At 48.9% G+C, this 15,769-nt stretch overlaps 1 protein-coding gene and 1 long non-coding RNA gene across 2 annotated transcripts; both read right to left on the bottom strand.

The window, feature by feature from the left end:
- Positions 1 to 1,866: 1,866 nt before the first annotated feature.
- Positions 1,867 to 13,264, bottom strand: LOC144119897 (uncharacterized). The gene is made up of 2 exons (XM_077652407.1): positions 13,063 to 13,264; positions 1,867 to 1,979 (listed from the first exon to the last, which is right to left on the bottom strand). The coding sequence occupies exons 1-2, from the start codon at positions 13,262 to 13,264 to the stop codon at positions 1,867 to 1,869; spliced, it is 315 nt and encodes a 104-aa protein (XP_077508533.1).
- Positions 13,265 to 13,739: 475 nt separating this feature from the next.
- On the bottom strand, positions 13,740 to 14,945 carry LOC144118825 (uncharacterized). The gene is made up of 2 exons (XR_013312157.1): positions 14,861 to 14,945; positions 13,740 to 13,984 (listed from the first exon to the last, which is right to left on the bottom strand). It is a non-coding gene; the product is annotated as an uncharacterized LOC144118825 (long non-coding RNA).
- Positions 14,946 to 15,769: the final 824 nt, after the last annotated feature.

Below are 15,769 nucleotides of genomic sequence, written 5' to 3'. Positions count from 1 at the left end.
CTATACGTAACTACACGTTTGGAAGAATCTCCCCACAAGCAGCACGGATTCTGCTAAATTATCAGCCCACGCGGCGCATTCGCCTAATCTGGACGCCTGCTCATGCTTCCCTTGCTGGTAATGAGGCGGCTCAAAGCCTAGCTCGAGAACTGTCCCGCCGAGCTGGGTCGTGCAGCCCACCCGCCCTATACTCTGGCAAGGACGGGTTGTTTTCTTACAGAGAAATCCTGCAGCACTACAGGCTTGCAAGACTCAGATTCCCCCCAGAAGATAAAACGCTCTCCAAGCAACAGGCCAAAGCCTGGCGTAAACTTCAAACTAACACCTATCCAAATCCCCAATTGTGTAGCTTCTATTCGGAAGGACTCTACTCAAACAAATGCAAAAATTGTGATGCGAAAGCCGATCTAAATCATATGATCTGGAACTGCCCGCAGTCCCTACCCGCGAGTCACTTCATTACCGACTCTTCTCATTGGGAGGCTCTATTGCTCACCCCCACCCGGGGATACAGATCAAGCTCCTCCAGCTGGCTGAAGACGCCGCCGCTGCCCAAGGGATAGCGGCCGCCGTTTAAGCGGGGGGCGACTTCGTGTCGCTCCTCTATATCCGCTGGAAATAAAGTTTCACAACCACCGATGGGCATAAACGGCGCACTGTGCAGTCGTCAGGCTGTGCTCGCACCCGCCGCGCCAGCGAGGAGACGGGCGCGAGAAGCACGCGGAGAGAAAGCGCGCGCAGCACGCGAACACGGCCAGTAGGAGCGCCTCGGCGCCCTCGTGCCCGATCGACGCATCAGAATTCCGCCGCTACGGGAGGAGCACGGCGCTGTCGTCGCGCAGTGCTTTAGGTTGGGGTACCTATAAGCGCGTGCGCACTGACGGCGGGCGACGCCCCGGTACTGCGGTCACGGAAGCACGGTATGCTAAAAGTGTCTGTTGAGACATTCGTGACTGCGCCACTTACGGGGTGATTAAACTAGGGGGAATAATACGGGTCAGACAACTATCACTGTCACTTCAACGTCCTTGCAGCAGGGCGAGAAGTTTAGCATTGTTTAATCTAACAGGAGTTATATTTAGGTTACGTTGTGAATTCTCTTTGCAGGAGGAATATTTTTGTTTGCAATGATGCGTGAGACATTTGTATATGCATGGATGTCCACTAGGAATTCGCCGACGCATAGTAAATAATTTGAAATTGAATTTCTTCTCACATGAATTTCTGGTTTTTAAAGTCGAATGGGGACTATGGGGTGCGGGATAACTTGATGTCAAGTGACAGGCATGCAAAAAACAGCGATATAATTAAGAAGCGTAAAACTTGGGGCAAGTTTATGAGACATGCTTTGCGAAGGCTGCCGCAGTAGAAATTGACAAACACGAGAAGAGGACGCGCACACAAATGTCTTGGCCTTGTGTGTGTCCTTTTTTCGTCCATGTTAATTACTGCTACGCCAGTCTTAGCAAAGCGATTTAATTGCTGATGATTTTTCATATTTTTGCCATTCCGGCTCTTGAAGCAGACTGTCGTCCTGTTTGGGGTACATTAAATGAAGAAATATAGGATTACAATCCAATCAGTTAAAGGACGAAGCACCGACTTTAGTGCAATTATTGCATGTTTCACTCGACCTCACGCGACTTTACATTGACGTTACTTGACCTCAGGTCTCCAGCTACCGCTGGGCTGTCGAACCCGGACCAAAGCAAAACGAGGAATTACCTAGCAGCATTTGCCCAATACTAGGTGGAGATCGATGTTTACTAATGCCTTGAGTATCCTTCCAACGAGAGAACACACAGAGAGCATTTGGTGCCTCTACTTCTTGCCCTCAAGTGCCCACCACAGGGACAGCTGCTGTGGTCATGGTGACTCACTCCAGTTGGTGCACGACTCGTAGAACTGAACCACCGTCTCCTGCACAGGTGCCAGCTTGGAGCCTTCGTTGCGCTCCTTCATGAGGTTGTTCACGGTGCCTGAAGAAAAAGCAGGGGAAAAAGAAGGCGCGTAATTGATTTCACGCTGCGGCGACGCAGTTTTTTGATGCTCCGTGGCATATTCTTCACGCACATGGACATCTGCTGGTTTCTGGTCATCTGTGTGGCCTGTGTTATTCCACGGAATTCCAACTAGCATGAAGTCACTAGTATTTCTTTTTAATTCTTCTTTTTTTTATGGTAGCGCTTGGAAGCCAACTGCGGAGGAGTGTTCCACGAAAGCTTCCACTTCACGCTGGCCGGACATGCGGTAGATTCTTCTTCTCCATTCTTTAAACGCTACCGGCTATATATGAAAGCTGAGTTACGGTGTTAATGCACTCATCACCACACTAACATGAAGGCACATAGTAAAACAAAATTAGCTTGGCGAATAGCAGTCTATGGCTTGGCTGTAACCTTACGTCCTGCTGAAAGCGTATGAAAATTAGAAATGTGTTCCAGAGTTGAACCGACGTAATCAGCGATGTGGTCCATATTTCATGTCAACCGTTATGACAGAATTAGCATACTTCTCTGGGTGAAACCGCTGCCGACTACGCGCTAGCATCCAAAGGCGCGCGGCTTGGTCGAACGGTTCAACTGCACCCGGAAACGCAGAGTAGGATGCATGTGTCAAGAGTGCCTTAAATGCTGCGGCCGTCACTTGAGGGACATTAATGTGTCGGACCGTTATAACTGTTTATAGTACGGAAGATACGTGGGGGAAGGGGGCAATGAGCCTTCTTAAATACCTGTGGACCAACAGAAACCAAATGCATATATACCAGCATGCGACGAAGATGTGACAGCGCTTGGAGAACGCCTAGGCTACTATCCAAGAGACGAAAGAGGGGCAAGCAGGGGCAAAAATCGTACTGCGATAAATTCGGAAATGCAAAGCTCGCTGTGACAAGGTTCTCGGTGTTTTGCTGGCCGAGTGCTATAAACTGATTCGGTCTTGAATATGACCGTATAACACATTCGAGAGAAAAAAAAACTAGGGAAAGTACTTAAGACTACTTACATGCTGTGAAGGCGAAAGGATTGGCTTCTTTTTGATCCACCCAGAAATTCACTGTCATCCTCGTAATGCACCCTAATCCCCCTAATCCAAAATACACCTAATCCACTCGAAAAGCACCGAAATCCGCCACAATCCACCCATCACTGACCACAGTACACCATAATCCAACTTAATCCATAATACTCCAACTTAATGTAATGTAATCCACTCTTAATTTAAGCAAATTCAAATAAATCCTACGTGATCCGCTTTTAACCCACCGCAGTCCACCAGTATCATCCGCAATCCACCACAATCAACCATGATCAAAGCTTATCTACCCTTGTGCAACTTAATCAGAACCAATATACTCTTAATCCAACTTAAACTACCCTACTGCAATTTAATCTGGTGTATTCCAATCTTAATCCACCACAATTCATCGTAATCTAACCTAATTAACCTTATTGCAACAAATTGTCATATAACCCACTTTTAATCCACTGTAATCCAACTTAATTTACCTTGCTTCAAACTTATTCAATGTAGTACTCTTAATTTACCACAATCCACTTTAATCCAACTTAATTCAGCGTAATCTACTCTTAATGCCCCGCAATGGGGCAGAATTCGCCGTAATGAAATTTAATCTAACGCAATCCATTCCCATTCCACCGCAATCCGCCAGGATCCATCCGTAATCACCGCAGGATACCGTAATCCAACTTAATCCCACGTAATCTCTCGGACTATGGCGTGGATAAAACCCTTTTTTTGCAGCATCTCCATACATATACAGATGCCGCTGGCTTTTCTCTCAACACGATTAGCAAGGCTTTCGCTTTGAAACAACGCCGGCTATTTGTCGCCGACCCCGGCCACAGGGTGAAGATTTCTCGGATCAGCATGTCGATGAAATACCAGGAACGAGTGATTGGCGTGCCACGGTTATCGGTAGCTTCCATGGCCACTCAGTATAAGATGGAGAAGTACCGGAAAGTGCTCCCCACCCGATGCTGCACCAAACTAAGGATGAGGGACATGTCGGCATGTCATCCGAGCTCACTACCGAGCAGCGACGGAAGGCGGACAAGGTACTGTCCTAATGACTTTTTTTATTCACCTGGTCAAGCTGACTCCGTTCAGATCCGACTCAAGCTCAGCACTGATACTTCTGTTCAAGTACAACAGTTATCGATTGCATTTGCCCTGAAGAAAGCAGTCGAATAAGAAGTCTAGGGTATTCGTTTATTTATTTATTCAGTCGTACTGCAGGCCAGTAAAAGCCCATAGAGGAGTGGGTTGATAAGATAAGTCGAAGATGGAAGCACAGGAATTCAGCAAAAGCAACCACAACCGTTATACAATAAAAAAAGCAGCAAGAACACCCCATCTCTGAAATGTTGCGCCTTGGAATTATAGACAAATCATAAAGTAGTCATTACTCGTTACCTCCCACCCAAACGCAGCCGTACAGATACAGAAGAAAGGTATGCAGCTTTCACAGGAACCTCATGGTTGAGATAAATTCCTTCTGGTCCGGATGGAGTTGACCTCTCTACTCAAACTTATGAAATTCCCTAAACTTTGGACTTACAGAGAAATCTAAATCACTGTGCCACTCACCCATTTCGATCGTAAGAAAGAAGGATGGCACGATCCATTTGTGTATACACTTACATATAAGCTCGGCATGACTTTCATCGCCGGGTGTGAACCGATACTTCGTGCCGACAATGTTAGGCAAAGCCACCGGACGCAACCACTTCTCGAAGTTTGATTTCTGAATGCGCTACTGGTAGGTACTTATAGCCCCGCGCAGTCGATGACAGCCATGGCGTTTCCATGCAACTCAGGCCTCTACCTCTTCAACTTTATCCAGCCTGGAAATAAAACAGCTTCAGCTCTATTTGAGCAAATAACGAAAAAACTACTAGGAGACATCCCTCACATGCGCCGCTACTTTTACGATGTACTGGTTGCAATTTAAACCTGGGAGGAACACACTGAGAACTTTGAACTGTTGTTCTGTCGGTTGAGAGCTGCCACGATCACAATCAAGCACAAAAAAGCGAAACTGGGTTTAGACTCCCACCATATGCTTTCTAGGCAATGACGCCAGACAAGAAGTACCTCAACCCTTGAAAAAAAAAACCGTGGACAAGATCCAGGCGTCCAAAAGCCCTCTAAGTCCGAACGTTTCTGGGCTTTACCGGCTAGTACTGCTAATATTAATCGTTATAACGAAACTGACGCCATTTATTTAGATTATGCAAAAGCCTTTTGCACGGTAACTCACGAACGTTTACTAATAAAGCTAGAGCAGCTAAATCGACACCCTAACGTCTTCACATGAATCGAGAAATCTCGAACTAACCACTCCCAGTTTTCGTTAAGAACAAAAATTCAACCTCCCTTGCTGTAACATCAGGCGTCCCACAATATCAGAATGCTCTGTCCTTGTTCCACTTTTCCCTATTATACATCAGCCATTCATCAAATAATCCAAAATGAAGGGTTAGTCCTTGAAAATTATCTTAAACACGTTCAGGGTAGGTGTGACTAATGGCTGACGAAACTAAACGCGAACCAATACAAAGCTGTCTCGTTTTGCCGTCGCCAACAGCCGGTGGCACATTATCATCACCTTCGCTGTTGAACTTGTACAATCTTATATGTAACTTGGAGTAACCTTTAGCAGCGATCTTTCCTGGCATACTCGTATAAATAACGTCATATCATAAGCAAACAGATCTCTCGGATTTCTGTACCGTCACCTACGACATGCAATACGGCACGTAAAGTTACTTGCATAAATCGGCATCAGGTGAGGGTAGAACATGCATCTCCGATCGGGCGCTCTTACCGAGGTAACGCACTGAGGCTTTACAAAATTGCGCTATAAGATTTTCATCCTGACTACTCCTATAATACCAACATAACAGCATTAAAGCTTCAATCCGGACATCAGAACCGTGGCACTACTACTGCAAACATGACTTTGGCTATAAAAAAAATTGACACTAAAGCATAGAGGAAGAGAGCAGGGAGACGGGCGGGATATAGGTGCTGAGCCGTAGACAAAAATTCCTAATCTCTTTGTCAATACCATCGTTTTTTGCTTACCTTACATGAACGTTTTTGTAATGAGCGCAATGTCACCTTCGAGCATAGATCTGAGAAAGCAAATGGTCCCCGACACGACGGACTGGGCGGCGTGGAGCGCTCACCCTCCAGCTCGGCGATGGCGTTCCTCCGGAGCAGCGTCCACACGTTGCTGGTGTTCTCGGCGAGGCCCGCGGCGACAGTGCGGGGCCATCGGTGGCACGCGTACTCGTAGAAGTGGCCGCATGGCTCGGCCGAACGGTTCAGCGTCGACTCGAGCAGGCGCGCTGGAGGCGAGACAGGGAGACAGGAGCCGCAGTTACATGAATGCCTCTGAAGTCGACTTCAGTGCACTTCTTGAGAGAAAGAGCGGGTTTTGAGGATAAGCGTGACTCGTCCTCTGCTCTCTTCCTCGACGTTTTTCACTTTCCCTCTAAAAGTGGGCTGGAGTCGACTTGTGTCGCATTCATGTAAACGCGGCTAGGGAATGGCATGGTATGCACGCGGGCAGGAAAAGGAGACTGGGAGTGTGAGCACATGCCGGGAAGAGTGGAGAGGAATATCAGGGCATGCCTGCAGATACACAAGAACGGTTGGAAAGTCTGAGCATGCAGCCGAAAAAGGGAGACGGGGAAATGTCAGGGCATGTCTTGAAAGCAGGAAATGTCGGAGCATGTCGGCGAGGCAGGGAGACGGAAGTCAGGGTATGCCACGGAGGAAGAGAACGTCAGCGTATATTGTGGAAAAGTGAGTCGGTGAATGCATGCTATAGGGAGAAACAGAGGCCGGCAGTGTCAAGGAACGAAGCAAGGGCCCTCATACCACCTCACTGCTACCGGTAGCTTCGTACAGCAAGCGGGAACTGTCTCGCTCTGCGTGGTATACATATATAGCAACGTCAGTGTCGCGCATGACTGTAACTACGTTCCATTAATCCTCGAGGCATGTTCCACTGAAGTCGAGGTTGCTGCCGAGAATACAGAATGACCAGACAGAGAAGACAAACTGGCACCGCTATGCATGGTATTGCTTGCAGGCATGCATTGTTAATAAACAGCAGACACAAAGAAGGATGACATGCCGTTATTCGAGGACAGAAGCTTGCGAGCTGCATTTGTTGGCTTTTAGGCACATTCGCAGCACGGTGAATAAGTGGCTGCGCATTTTATTGTTCCCTCAAAAAGCTACGCGAACCATGTACACAGGGTTTGCTTGAGATCGTCAGCTACTTTTAAATATAGACCTTGAGTTAGATTAACACTTTTTTCGACATACCATTATCAGTGATGTAGTGCATCAGCTAAGAAGTGCTGCAGCATTAGCTAAGACAGATTACAGCGAAGAGGTGCTAACTAGCAGGCTGGTGAACTATAATATAGAATAGTAAGCACTCTAACTAATACTGTTAAAGTGCTTATTTATTGAGAGGCGTGTAGCCTTCCCTAAATAATATCCATATCAGTTTTTAGAATTTTGAAAGCGCGAATACCCTAGCTACCGCGGCTCAACAATCTTGGGCCATCTCTAGCGCCATTCAAAAATCACACGCTTGCGGAGAGCGAAAAGCGACGTCCATTAAATCGCGTCACTCCATGGCACACGTCACAATCCCTGCCCCACCCCGGCTGGAGCAACGATGTGGTGAGGAGCGGTGAGCGTCGGCTCGGAGGGCAGAGTTTGTACGGGCTGAGGCTGCGGTTGTTCTGATGCAATTTTACGATGCTCTGGGAACCGGTAATCTCGAGATGCTTTGAATGCGTGCGTGATACATGCCGGATTTAAGGCCGAAAATTATTAACTCTCTTTCGCGCTTTTAGGATAGAGATTGGATGTTACGTATCTAGTCTGCTATTACCCGACTTTTTTTAATGCCAGGACAGCTTTGAGCGAAATCGCGGCACTTTCAGCAAATGTTTACAAATAGTCTACGCTGTCCTCCTCTGGAAGAGTGCATTGTAGAACCATTAAAAAGTGCCCCTCCTCCACATCTGTCTCTCTATGAGTAGAGCGAGAAGAAAACATTGCACGAGTACAACAGCAGGCGCCACATTCGTTTGTAAGAGCATCGTCTGAAAAGCGCAGTCAGAAGTTCTGGGGAAAAGGGAGAAAGGGAGCGTCTCTCTGGCGCTGTGTTGTGTAACTATTAAAAGAACAGCACTGTCCCTCTAGCTAACTGTATCGTATCAGACGCGCATGCGCTCTATACATGCGCCCTGGCCAGCATGCTATCTGTAACACGTGGCTGTTATCATGCAGCCGCCGGTACACTATATATGTTGGGAAGCACTCCCGAATAAAGGCTCTTCTTCTGGTTGCTTTCACGCTGCGTGTTCGTTGTTGGACGCCGGAACATGGTGTCAGAAGTGGGATCGCCCTCGTACACGCAGTAACACGCGGGTGGAAGGGGCGTCGCTGTGCACTGGCAAGATGGATTTAGTGAAGCCACCGCAGCCGCTGGTGCTCTCCGGTAGCACCGCGAAGAACTGGAGCCTCTTCAAGCAGCGGTTCGAGCTGTTCCTGCAGGCCACGGAGCCGCCGAAAGAACCACGGACGCAGGGAGCTAAGACCGCACTGCTGCTCACCGTGGCCGGAGAGGACGCCCTAGAGGTATTCAACAATTCTGTGTTCTCGAAGAACGAAAGCAAGCAAGTTTATGAAACAGTTACGAAGAAGTTTGAGGAGTACTGCAAGCAGCAGCAGAACGAAGTGTACGAAAGGTATGTCTTCCGCTCAAGAACGCAAGTTGAGGGTGAACCTTTCGAACATTTTTCACGGGACTTGAAGAGACTTGCACGAAGTTGCAATTTTGGAAGCCTAACTGACTCCATGGTCAGGGACCAGATTGTCTTTGGAACAAAGAATCCGAAGTTGCGCGAAATGATGCTGAAAGTTAAGGACCTTACGTTACTGAAGGCAGAGGACATTTGCAAAGCTGAAGAGGTATGCGCCGAGCAAAACAATGTATGGGCTCAAGCGGAGAAACAAGTAGCACAAATCAAAACGCGCCAGCAGGGCAAATGTCCAGCTTGTGAACAAACTGTGGAATGTTCGGAGCAAGACGAGGCCCATCGAGAAGAGGAAGTGGCTCAGATCAAAGCACGCAGGCAGTTCAAGTGTTCTAAGTGTAACCGCTTCCACGAACGTGGCAGATGCCCAGCTTGCGGCAAAACATGCTTTCGGTGCCGTGGCGTTAACCACTTCTCGGCCTGTTGCAGAAAAAGTTCTCAAGTGAGCGCAGTACGTGACGAGCAGGAATGATTCGAAATCCTCGACGTCAGCTTAGGCAACAGAGCCGATTGGGTCGTCCACGCGAGAGTGTCCTCCCAACTAGTGTCTCTGAAAGTAGACACAGGCTCGCAAGCGAATTTGTTGCCTTACTCCGTTTTTCGGACACAAAGCGAAGTCTGCTTTAAGAGCAAGCCCCTCCGTCCTCCGCTCATACACCGGCGACGTTATAAAGCACATCGGGGTCGCTACGGTACAAGTGACTGTGAACGACCGAAGTGGGTATTTCGACTTTTTCATTTTAAAGAAGAGCAGCCAAGCCATACCTGGGATGTCTGCAAGCGAAGCGTTAGGACTAGTGGTTCGTTCAGTCAACGCTGTGCACACAAACAGCACTGACCAACTGGTCAAGGAATTTCCAGAGCAGTTTCAGGGCATCGGCTGTCTAGCACGCCAGTACCACATGGTTCTGCGGGAGGATGCAACACCGGTAGTCCAGCCGGCGCGACGGGTGCCCTTGGCGTTGCTCGAGCCCCTGCGAGAAGAGCTGGATCGGATGGAACGTGCTGGAATCGTGGCCAAAGTCAGCGAACCGACGAACTAGGTGAGCCCGTTTGTTGCAGCACGCAAAAGGGATGGAAAACTGCGCATATGCATTGACCCGAGGCGAATTAACGAGTGCCTAAAGCAAGAGCATTATCAAATGCCGAAACGAGAAGACATTGAGGCTGAGCTTGCCGGTGCAGCTTTTTTCTCTCGCATCGACGCGTACTCGGGCTTCCATCAAATCCCCTTAGATGAGGCTACGTCAAAGGTGTGCACAATTGGAACACCCTTTGGACGCTACCGTTTCATGAGACTACCCTTCGGCATTGCTTCGGCGCCTGAAGTTTTCCAGAGAACTATGAATGAAATATTCGACCATGCTCCAGGGGTGCGATTCTATATCGATGACACACTGATATGGGGGAGCACAAGTGAAGAGCACGATACTCGCCTCCGCACAGTCTTGCAAATGGCTAAAAAGGCCGGCCTAACTCTCAACGCGGCGAAATGCAAATTCGGCGTGACCGAAATTGACTTCTTGGGTGATGTTACAAACAAAGACGGAATACGACCTAACCCCGCAATGACCGCACCATTAAGTGAAATGCCTCAGCCAAAGGACAAAGCCGGCGTTCACAGAATGTTCGGGGTCGTGAACTATTTTGGAAAATACATACCGCATCTGGTGGAAAGGACGACGCTTCTAAGAAGCCTCATTAAAAAAGACAACGTTTTTGAATGGTTCGAAAACCACTCCAAAGAATAGCAAGCTGTCTGCGACACATTGAGCGGTCCACCTTTGCTAGCCATTTTCGATCCTGCTAGGGAGACGAAGGTCGTTGCTGATGCTTCCAAAAATGGGATTGGTTCTGCCCTTCTTCAGAATTATAGTGGTAGTTGGCGGCCGGTCGCCTATGCATCACGCACAATGTCTGAGGCTGAACAAAGATACGCGCAAATAGAGAAAGAAACGATGGCCATTACTTTCGGTTGTGAGAAGTTTTTCCATTTCGTTTACGGGCGCAAGTTTGTAATTGAGACCGACCACAGACCAATGTTAGCAATTTCTTTGAAAGCCATTGGCGACATGCCACCAAGACTGCAACGGTTCTTTCTGCGCTTGCTAAGATATGATTACGTTCTTCACTTTGTCCCAGGCAAACAACTGTTCCTGGCCGATATGCTATCAAGATCATCGTCGGCCATTCCAAGCGACAAAGATGACTTCACTGATGACGTTGACGTCCATGCAGTGAGCGTGACTTCGGAGCTGGTAAGCAACAAAATGTTTGACCGACTGGTAGAAGCGACAGCCACTGACCCAGACTTGCAGACAGCGTTGCGGCAACTGAGGAATGGATAAGAAATTGAAGGGTGGATGAAACCATTCGCTCCCGAGTTATCAGAAGTCAAGGGCATTCGTATGAAGGGGACCAAAGTCGTCATCCCAAAGTCTATGAGAGCTGAAATACTCGGTCGCATTCATGAAGGTCACTTAGGCATAAATAAGTGCAAAGCGAGAGCCCGTCACTTGGTTTTCTGGCCGCGACTGAATGCGGACATTGAAAACATAATCAAGACTTGTTCTGTTTGTCAAAAATACGCCTACAAACAACAAACCGAACCAGTGGTGCTTAGGCCGATCCCAGACCATGCCTGGTACAGGCATGGTCTGGCATTTTTATGTAGGCCGGAAACTCCTACCTGTGCGTGTTTGACGCGTTTTCAAACTTTCCTGAAGTCGAAAAACTAATCGACACAACGACGTGCACTGTCATTGCCACACTTAGCTCAATTTTTTCAAGGTATGGAATTCCTATGGAAGTCTGCACCGACAACGGTCCTCAGTTTTCTTCTCATCAATTTGCTTTGTTCGCGTCCAGATACGAGTTCAAGCATGTGACGTCGAGTCCGAGATTCCCACAGTCCAATGGCCTCGCCGAGAAAGGAGTCCAAATTGTGAAAAGAATAATGAAGAAGACTGGCGAGCTCAACGAGGACTTCTGGTTAGGTCTACTCGGCTATCGTTCGACTCCACTAGCTGAAGGCCGGTCGCCTGGAGAACTCCTCCAAGGCAGAAAGTTACGCACTCGGTTACCAGACTTCATGTCATGCTCCAGTCACCTGACGTCTCGGCGCCAGCCACGCAGCCAAAGGCCATCCAAAGGGGAAAATCTGCCAGCACTCAAGAAAGACGAAGTTGTACGTGTACGAGGGAATGCATGGGACTCCAAGGCTCGAGTCATGGGCCTGGTGGCACCAAGGTCTTATCGCGTCCTTACAGAGGACAACAAGGTGCTTCGACGCAACCGACAACATCTTCTAGCCACACGTGAGCCATTCCGGCGTGACTTAACGGAAGATGACTCTGACAGTGAAGACATTTCCCAGGAAAGCGCAGGAGCACAACAGTCTATAACACAGCCCACGCAAGCCCAGGAAAACGCTGGAGTATCGCAGCCTACAACCCAGCCCACCCAATATGTGCCAAGGCGGTCCACCCGACAAAAGCGACAGCCCAGTCGTCTTCACTACGACCAGGATTTCCGCCAAGTGTCCCGTATTGTGCTTGACGACTTTTAAATATTGCACTGAGGGAGATGTATCGTATCAGACGCGCATGCGCTCTATGCATGCGCCCTGGCCAGCATGCTATCTGTAACACGTGGCTGTTATCATGCAGCCGCCGGTACACTATATATGTTGGGAAGCACTCCCGAATAAAGGCTCTTCTTCTAATTGCTTTCACGCTGCGTGTTCGTTGTTGGACGCCGGAACACTAACTGCACTAAAGTGGCGAACGGCTGACATTGTGGGCACCCGACGGCCCATCGGCAACTACGACACATTGCGTGCAAAGCTACGCGCTGTTGTCTAACATCACGTGAAATTTGTAAGTAATACTAGTGCAGTGCTAGTGCAAACCAACTGGACGTCGGCTCTACCGTAATAATAATAATCAATCGGTGTCGCCTATTACACAAATTATACAGGTGTACAAGCAGTACAAGCCGTGCTTGTACCAAACTATGGCCGACAGAGGGAAAATGGGAGCAAGTGACGCAGTTATTCGAACGTGTCACTGAGAGGTGCCCCCATTCGATGCAAAGTAATGGTGGTTCGAATAATCTTTTTTTATTGATTTGGCTACGAGAAGGATCAGTGAAGTCATTGGGTTTCCGGGTCCCCAGAGCCGCGTACCGTGCTCGACGCAGACCTCTTTGGTGCAGACGTCGAACTCCATGCCGAAGACGTGGCGTCGGCCGGGCAGGTTGTACGTCTGCGCGAAGTAGGCCAAGTACGTGGCGCTGATCATCAGCAGGAACAGACCGAAGCACAGGCCCGTCAGAAGGAGCTGCTCCAGCGGGCTGCGGTCGTCCCACAGCGAGTCGCTGAAGTCCATGCTGCGCTTAAGACGATACGCCTTATTAAATCTCTTGCCTTACGCGGCTACATTGGGAGGAGCTTCTAAGGGGGGTTCAGCGGCAGGCTCTTGCTTGTCGAGTGTGTACTCGATGTTCTAATAACGGACTGGAGGAAGATGCCAATACAGAATAAAGGGTTTGACATCAAGCGAACATGAACCACCAAACCTCACAAGGCTTCGTAGAAGGCAGGCGTCGAGTATGTATCACGCCCAGCAGAAGCCATCCGTTACAAGCCTTTTGAAGCGCGAATTCGAATACTATTCCTGCTTGTTCCAGTGTAAGCGTCTGGAGAAACAAACAACGGACGCTGACTATAAGTTGAAGTTCAACAGCCTGCTCGAAATCACTTCTGAAGAAAAAGTTCGACTTCTGCCGCAACTTGTCTACGTTTTAGCGAGCGAGATAGCTGGTGCAGTCTGTTGAATGACTGCGTGCCAGTTTTTCCTGCCTTTGAAAAGATGTCTAACACAAGGCAGGTCCAGGTTCCGAACACTGCTCGACCTCCGGCGCAGCGCGCATGGCGACGACGCGGCGCCTTCCTTGCCTTGGGTACAGCGCGGAGAAAGTGGTGTGGAAGTCTCCGCCGGACTTCCTGCGAGGGTTCGTCCGGGGCTTCATGATGGTCGACATTGACTCCAGGCGGCGCCCGTAGCCGGCCAGGGACGACGTCAGCTTGTGACCCCACGACCGGCCCTCTGCACAGGGAGTGAACGGGAAAATGTTGCAGCGCCTGCTGGCAGAATTGAGCCTCAGGAAGTGGAGGGTAGCTATATGTTGCCTATACGGTCGGGTAGTTATCCCATTAAAGGCTAACAGTTCTCTTTTGTTCCATGATCTTATCTCCGGTAGTCATTACAGGATCGGTAATTGCATGTTGTCTCATATGTTCGATAAAGCAACGTTTATGAAGATCAATACAAGCGTGTTTTTTGTTCAGCAACCTTGTTGTAGATTACAAAGCAAAGCAGTCACGCTGCATGTTCTAAGATGGAGAACTTAAACGACGAACCAGTCCTTGAAAGCAAATAGTGTTAAAAGAATGGTACTTCTAGGTCATGGGAAAATAAATGTCATTAGCTAAGACAATCCACACAGAGCTTCGACGAGGAAAGCGTAATAGGTTCGCCCTGATGAAATTGCACGAAAGTAGGAAAAATACAGAAGGAACGAAATAAAGAAAAGAATAGGGATGGTGGGAATGAATTAAAAGGAAGGCAAGAAAGCAAAAGAAAGGAAACAAGAAAGAAGGAAGGAAGAGAAAAGAAAGGAAGTGTTCCTGTGGAAGGTGCTGCGCACAAGAGAAGCCGTTTGAAACAAAGATAAAGCATGTCACAGGCCGCAGAGGGGCAGCGATTAAAGGGCGGTTCCTTTCCAGTAATAGGGCTCTGACTTACACTCCGATTGCTCGCGGAGCACGCGAAATCATGCTATCGGCGCGAACATTTAACGGAGCTGTAGACTGAGCGAATAGGAGCAAGCGCAGCGGCTACTCCTCAAGGTGGGAACAGTAGTGCGCAAGCGGGCTCTGCTGCGAGGCATCCACGTCGAGAGCGCCTGCACCATGCACTCACGGGGCTGTCGGGGCATCTTGAGCGCTGTGCCGGACATGGGCGAGTAGAACACGTCCGCCGTCTTTGGCGATCCTCCTTCTTCGACTTCTCGTATCACGTGATCTCAGCAGCGCGCGTGCAATGCCAGCTTTGTTTTCCTTTCGTTCTTCGAGTGTTTTCTTCACCCGTGGCCATCCCGTGTCCGCTCCTGTGACAGGGCGACGTCCTCAAGAGCAGCCCACAAGGGCAACACCGCGGGGAATCACCTTGCGCCATGGCATTTCACCCGTGCACACAGTAACTTCTCAGCTGCTATGGCACGCATTGGTTAAACATAATTATCTCCCGACATGTTGCTATCCTGACCTACCCTCGAGCAACTATTTTCTGTTTCTTACAGGAAAACTTCCATGCGCATCAAGGGCCCTTCTAAAGCACTGGAAAAGGTGTCCGTGCCTGCGAGAACGGCCTTGCAGCGATCACAGAGAATCAGTGGGCGAAAAGCGTTTTCCGAAATCTTTTGTAACGTAGACAACTAGCGTCGGATGTCGTGATGAGTGTCTATAGAAAACTCAATGATCAAAAATATTGCATGTATGGTCGCCAATTTTTGTACCCCGTACCTTATGTGGTGCCCCTGCATGTCGCTTCGGTACGCGGCGTTCGCTTGCTTGCCACTACGAAACTTATACAGGCAAGCCGGTGATCAAAAATACTGGCGGTTGTTTTCCAGTATAGTCTCGTGATTCGGGCTAACCGACCCTTGTTGAGCCAGTCATGAGGAACTCAGTAGGCTACGTCGTGAGCAACGTTGGTCATGAGCTTGTGAGTGTGGAGAAGGGCACGGAAGTTGTAGTCTGTTCTTGACCTGAATGTACTCGAAGAGTCTGAGTTTTCTTTACAAAGACAGCTGCACAGGCACTTCCTCCG

The sequence above is a fragment of the Amblyomma americanum genome, chromosome 2 (genome assembly GCF_052857255.1).
Source record: "Amblyomma americanum isolate KBUSLIRL-KWMA chromosome 2, ASM5285725v1, whole genome shotgun sequence".
In the NCBI taxonomy this organism is placed as follows: Eukaryota; Metazoa; Arthropoda; class Arachnida; order Ixodida; family Ixodidae; genus Amblyomma; species Amblyomma americanum.
Note: the sequence above shows the minus strand (reverse complement) of the source record. Positions and strands in the feature narration are given on the sequence as shown.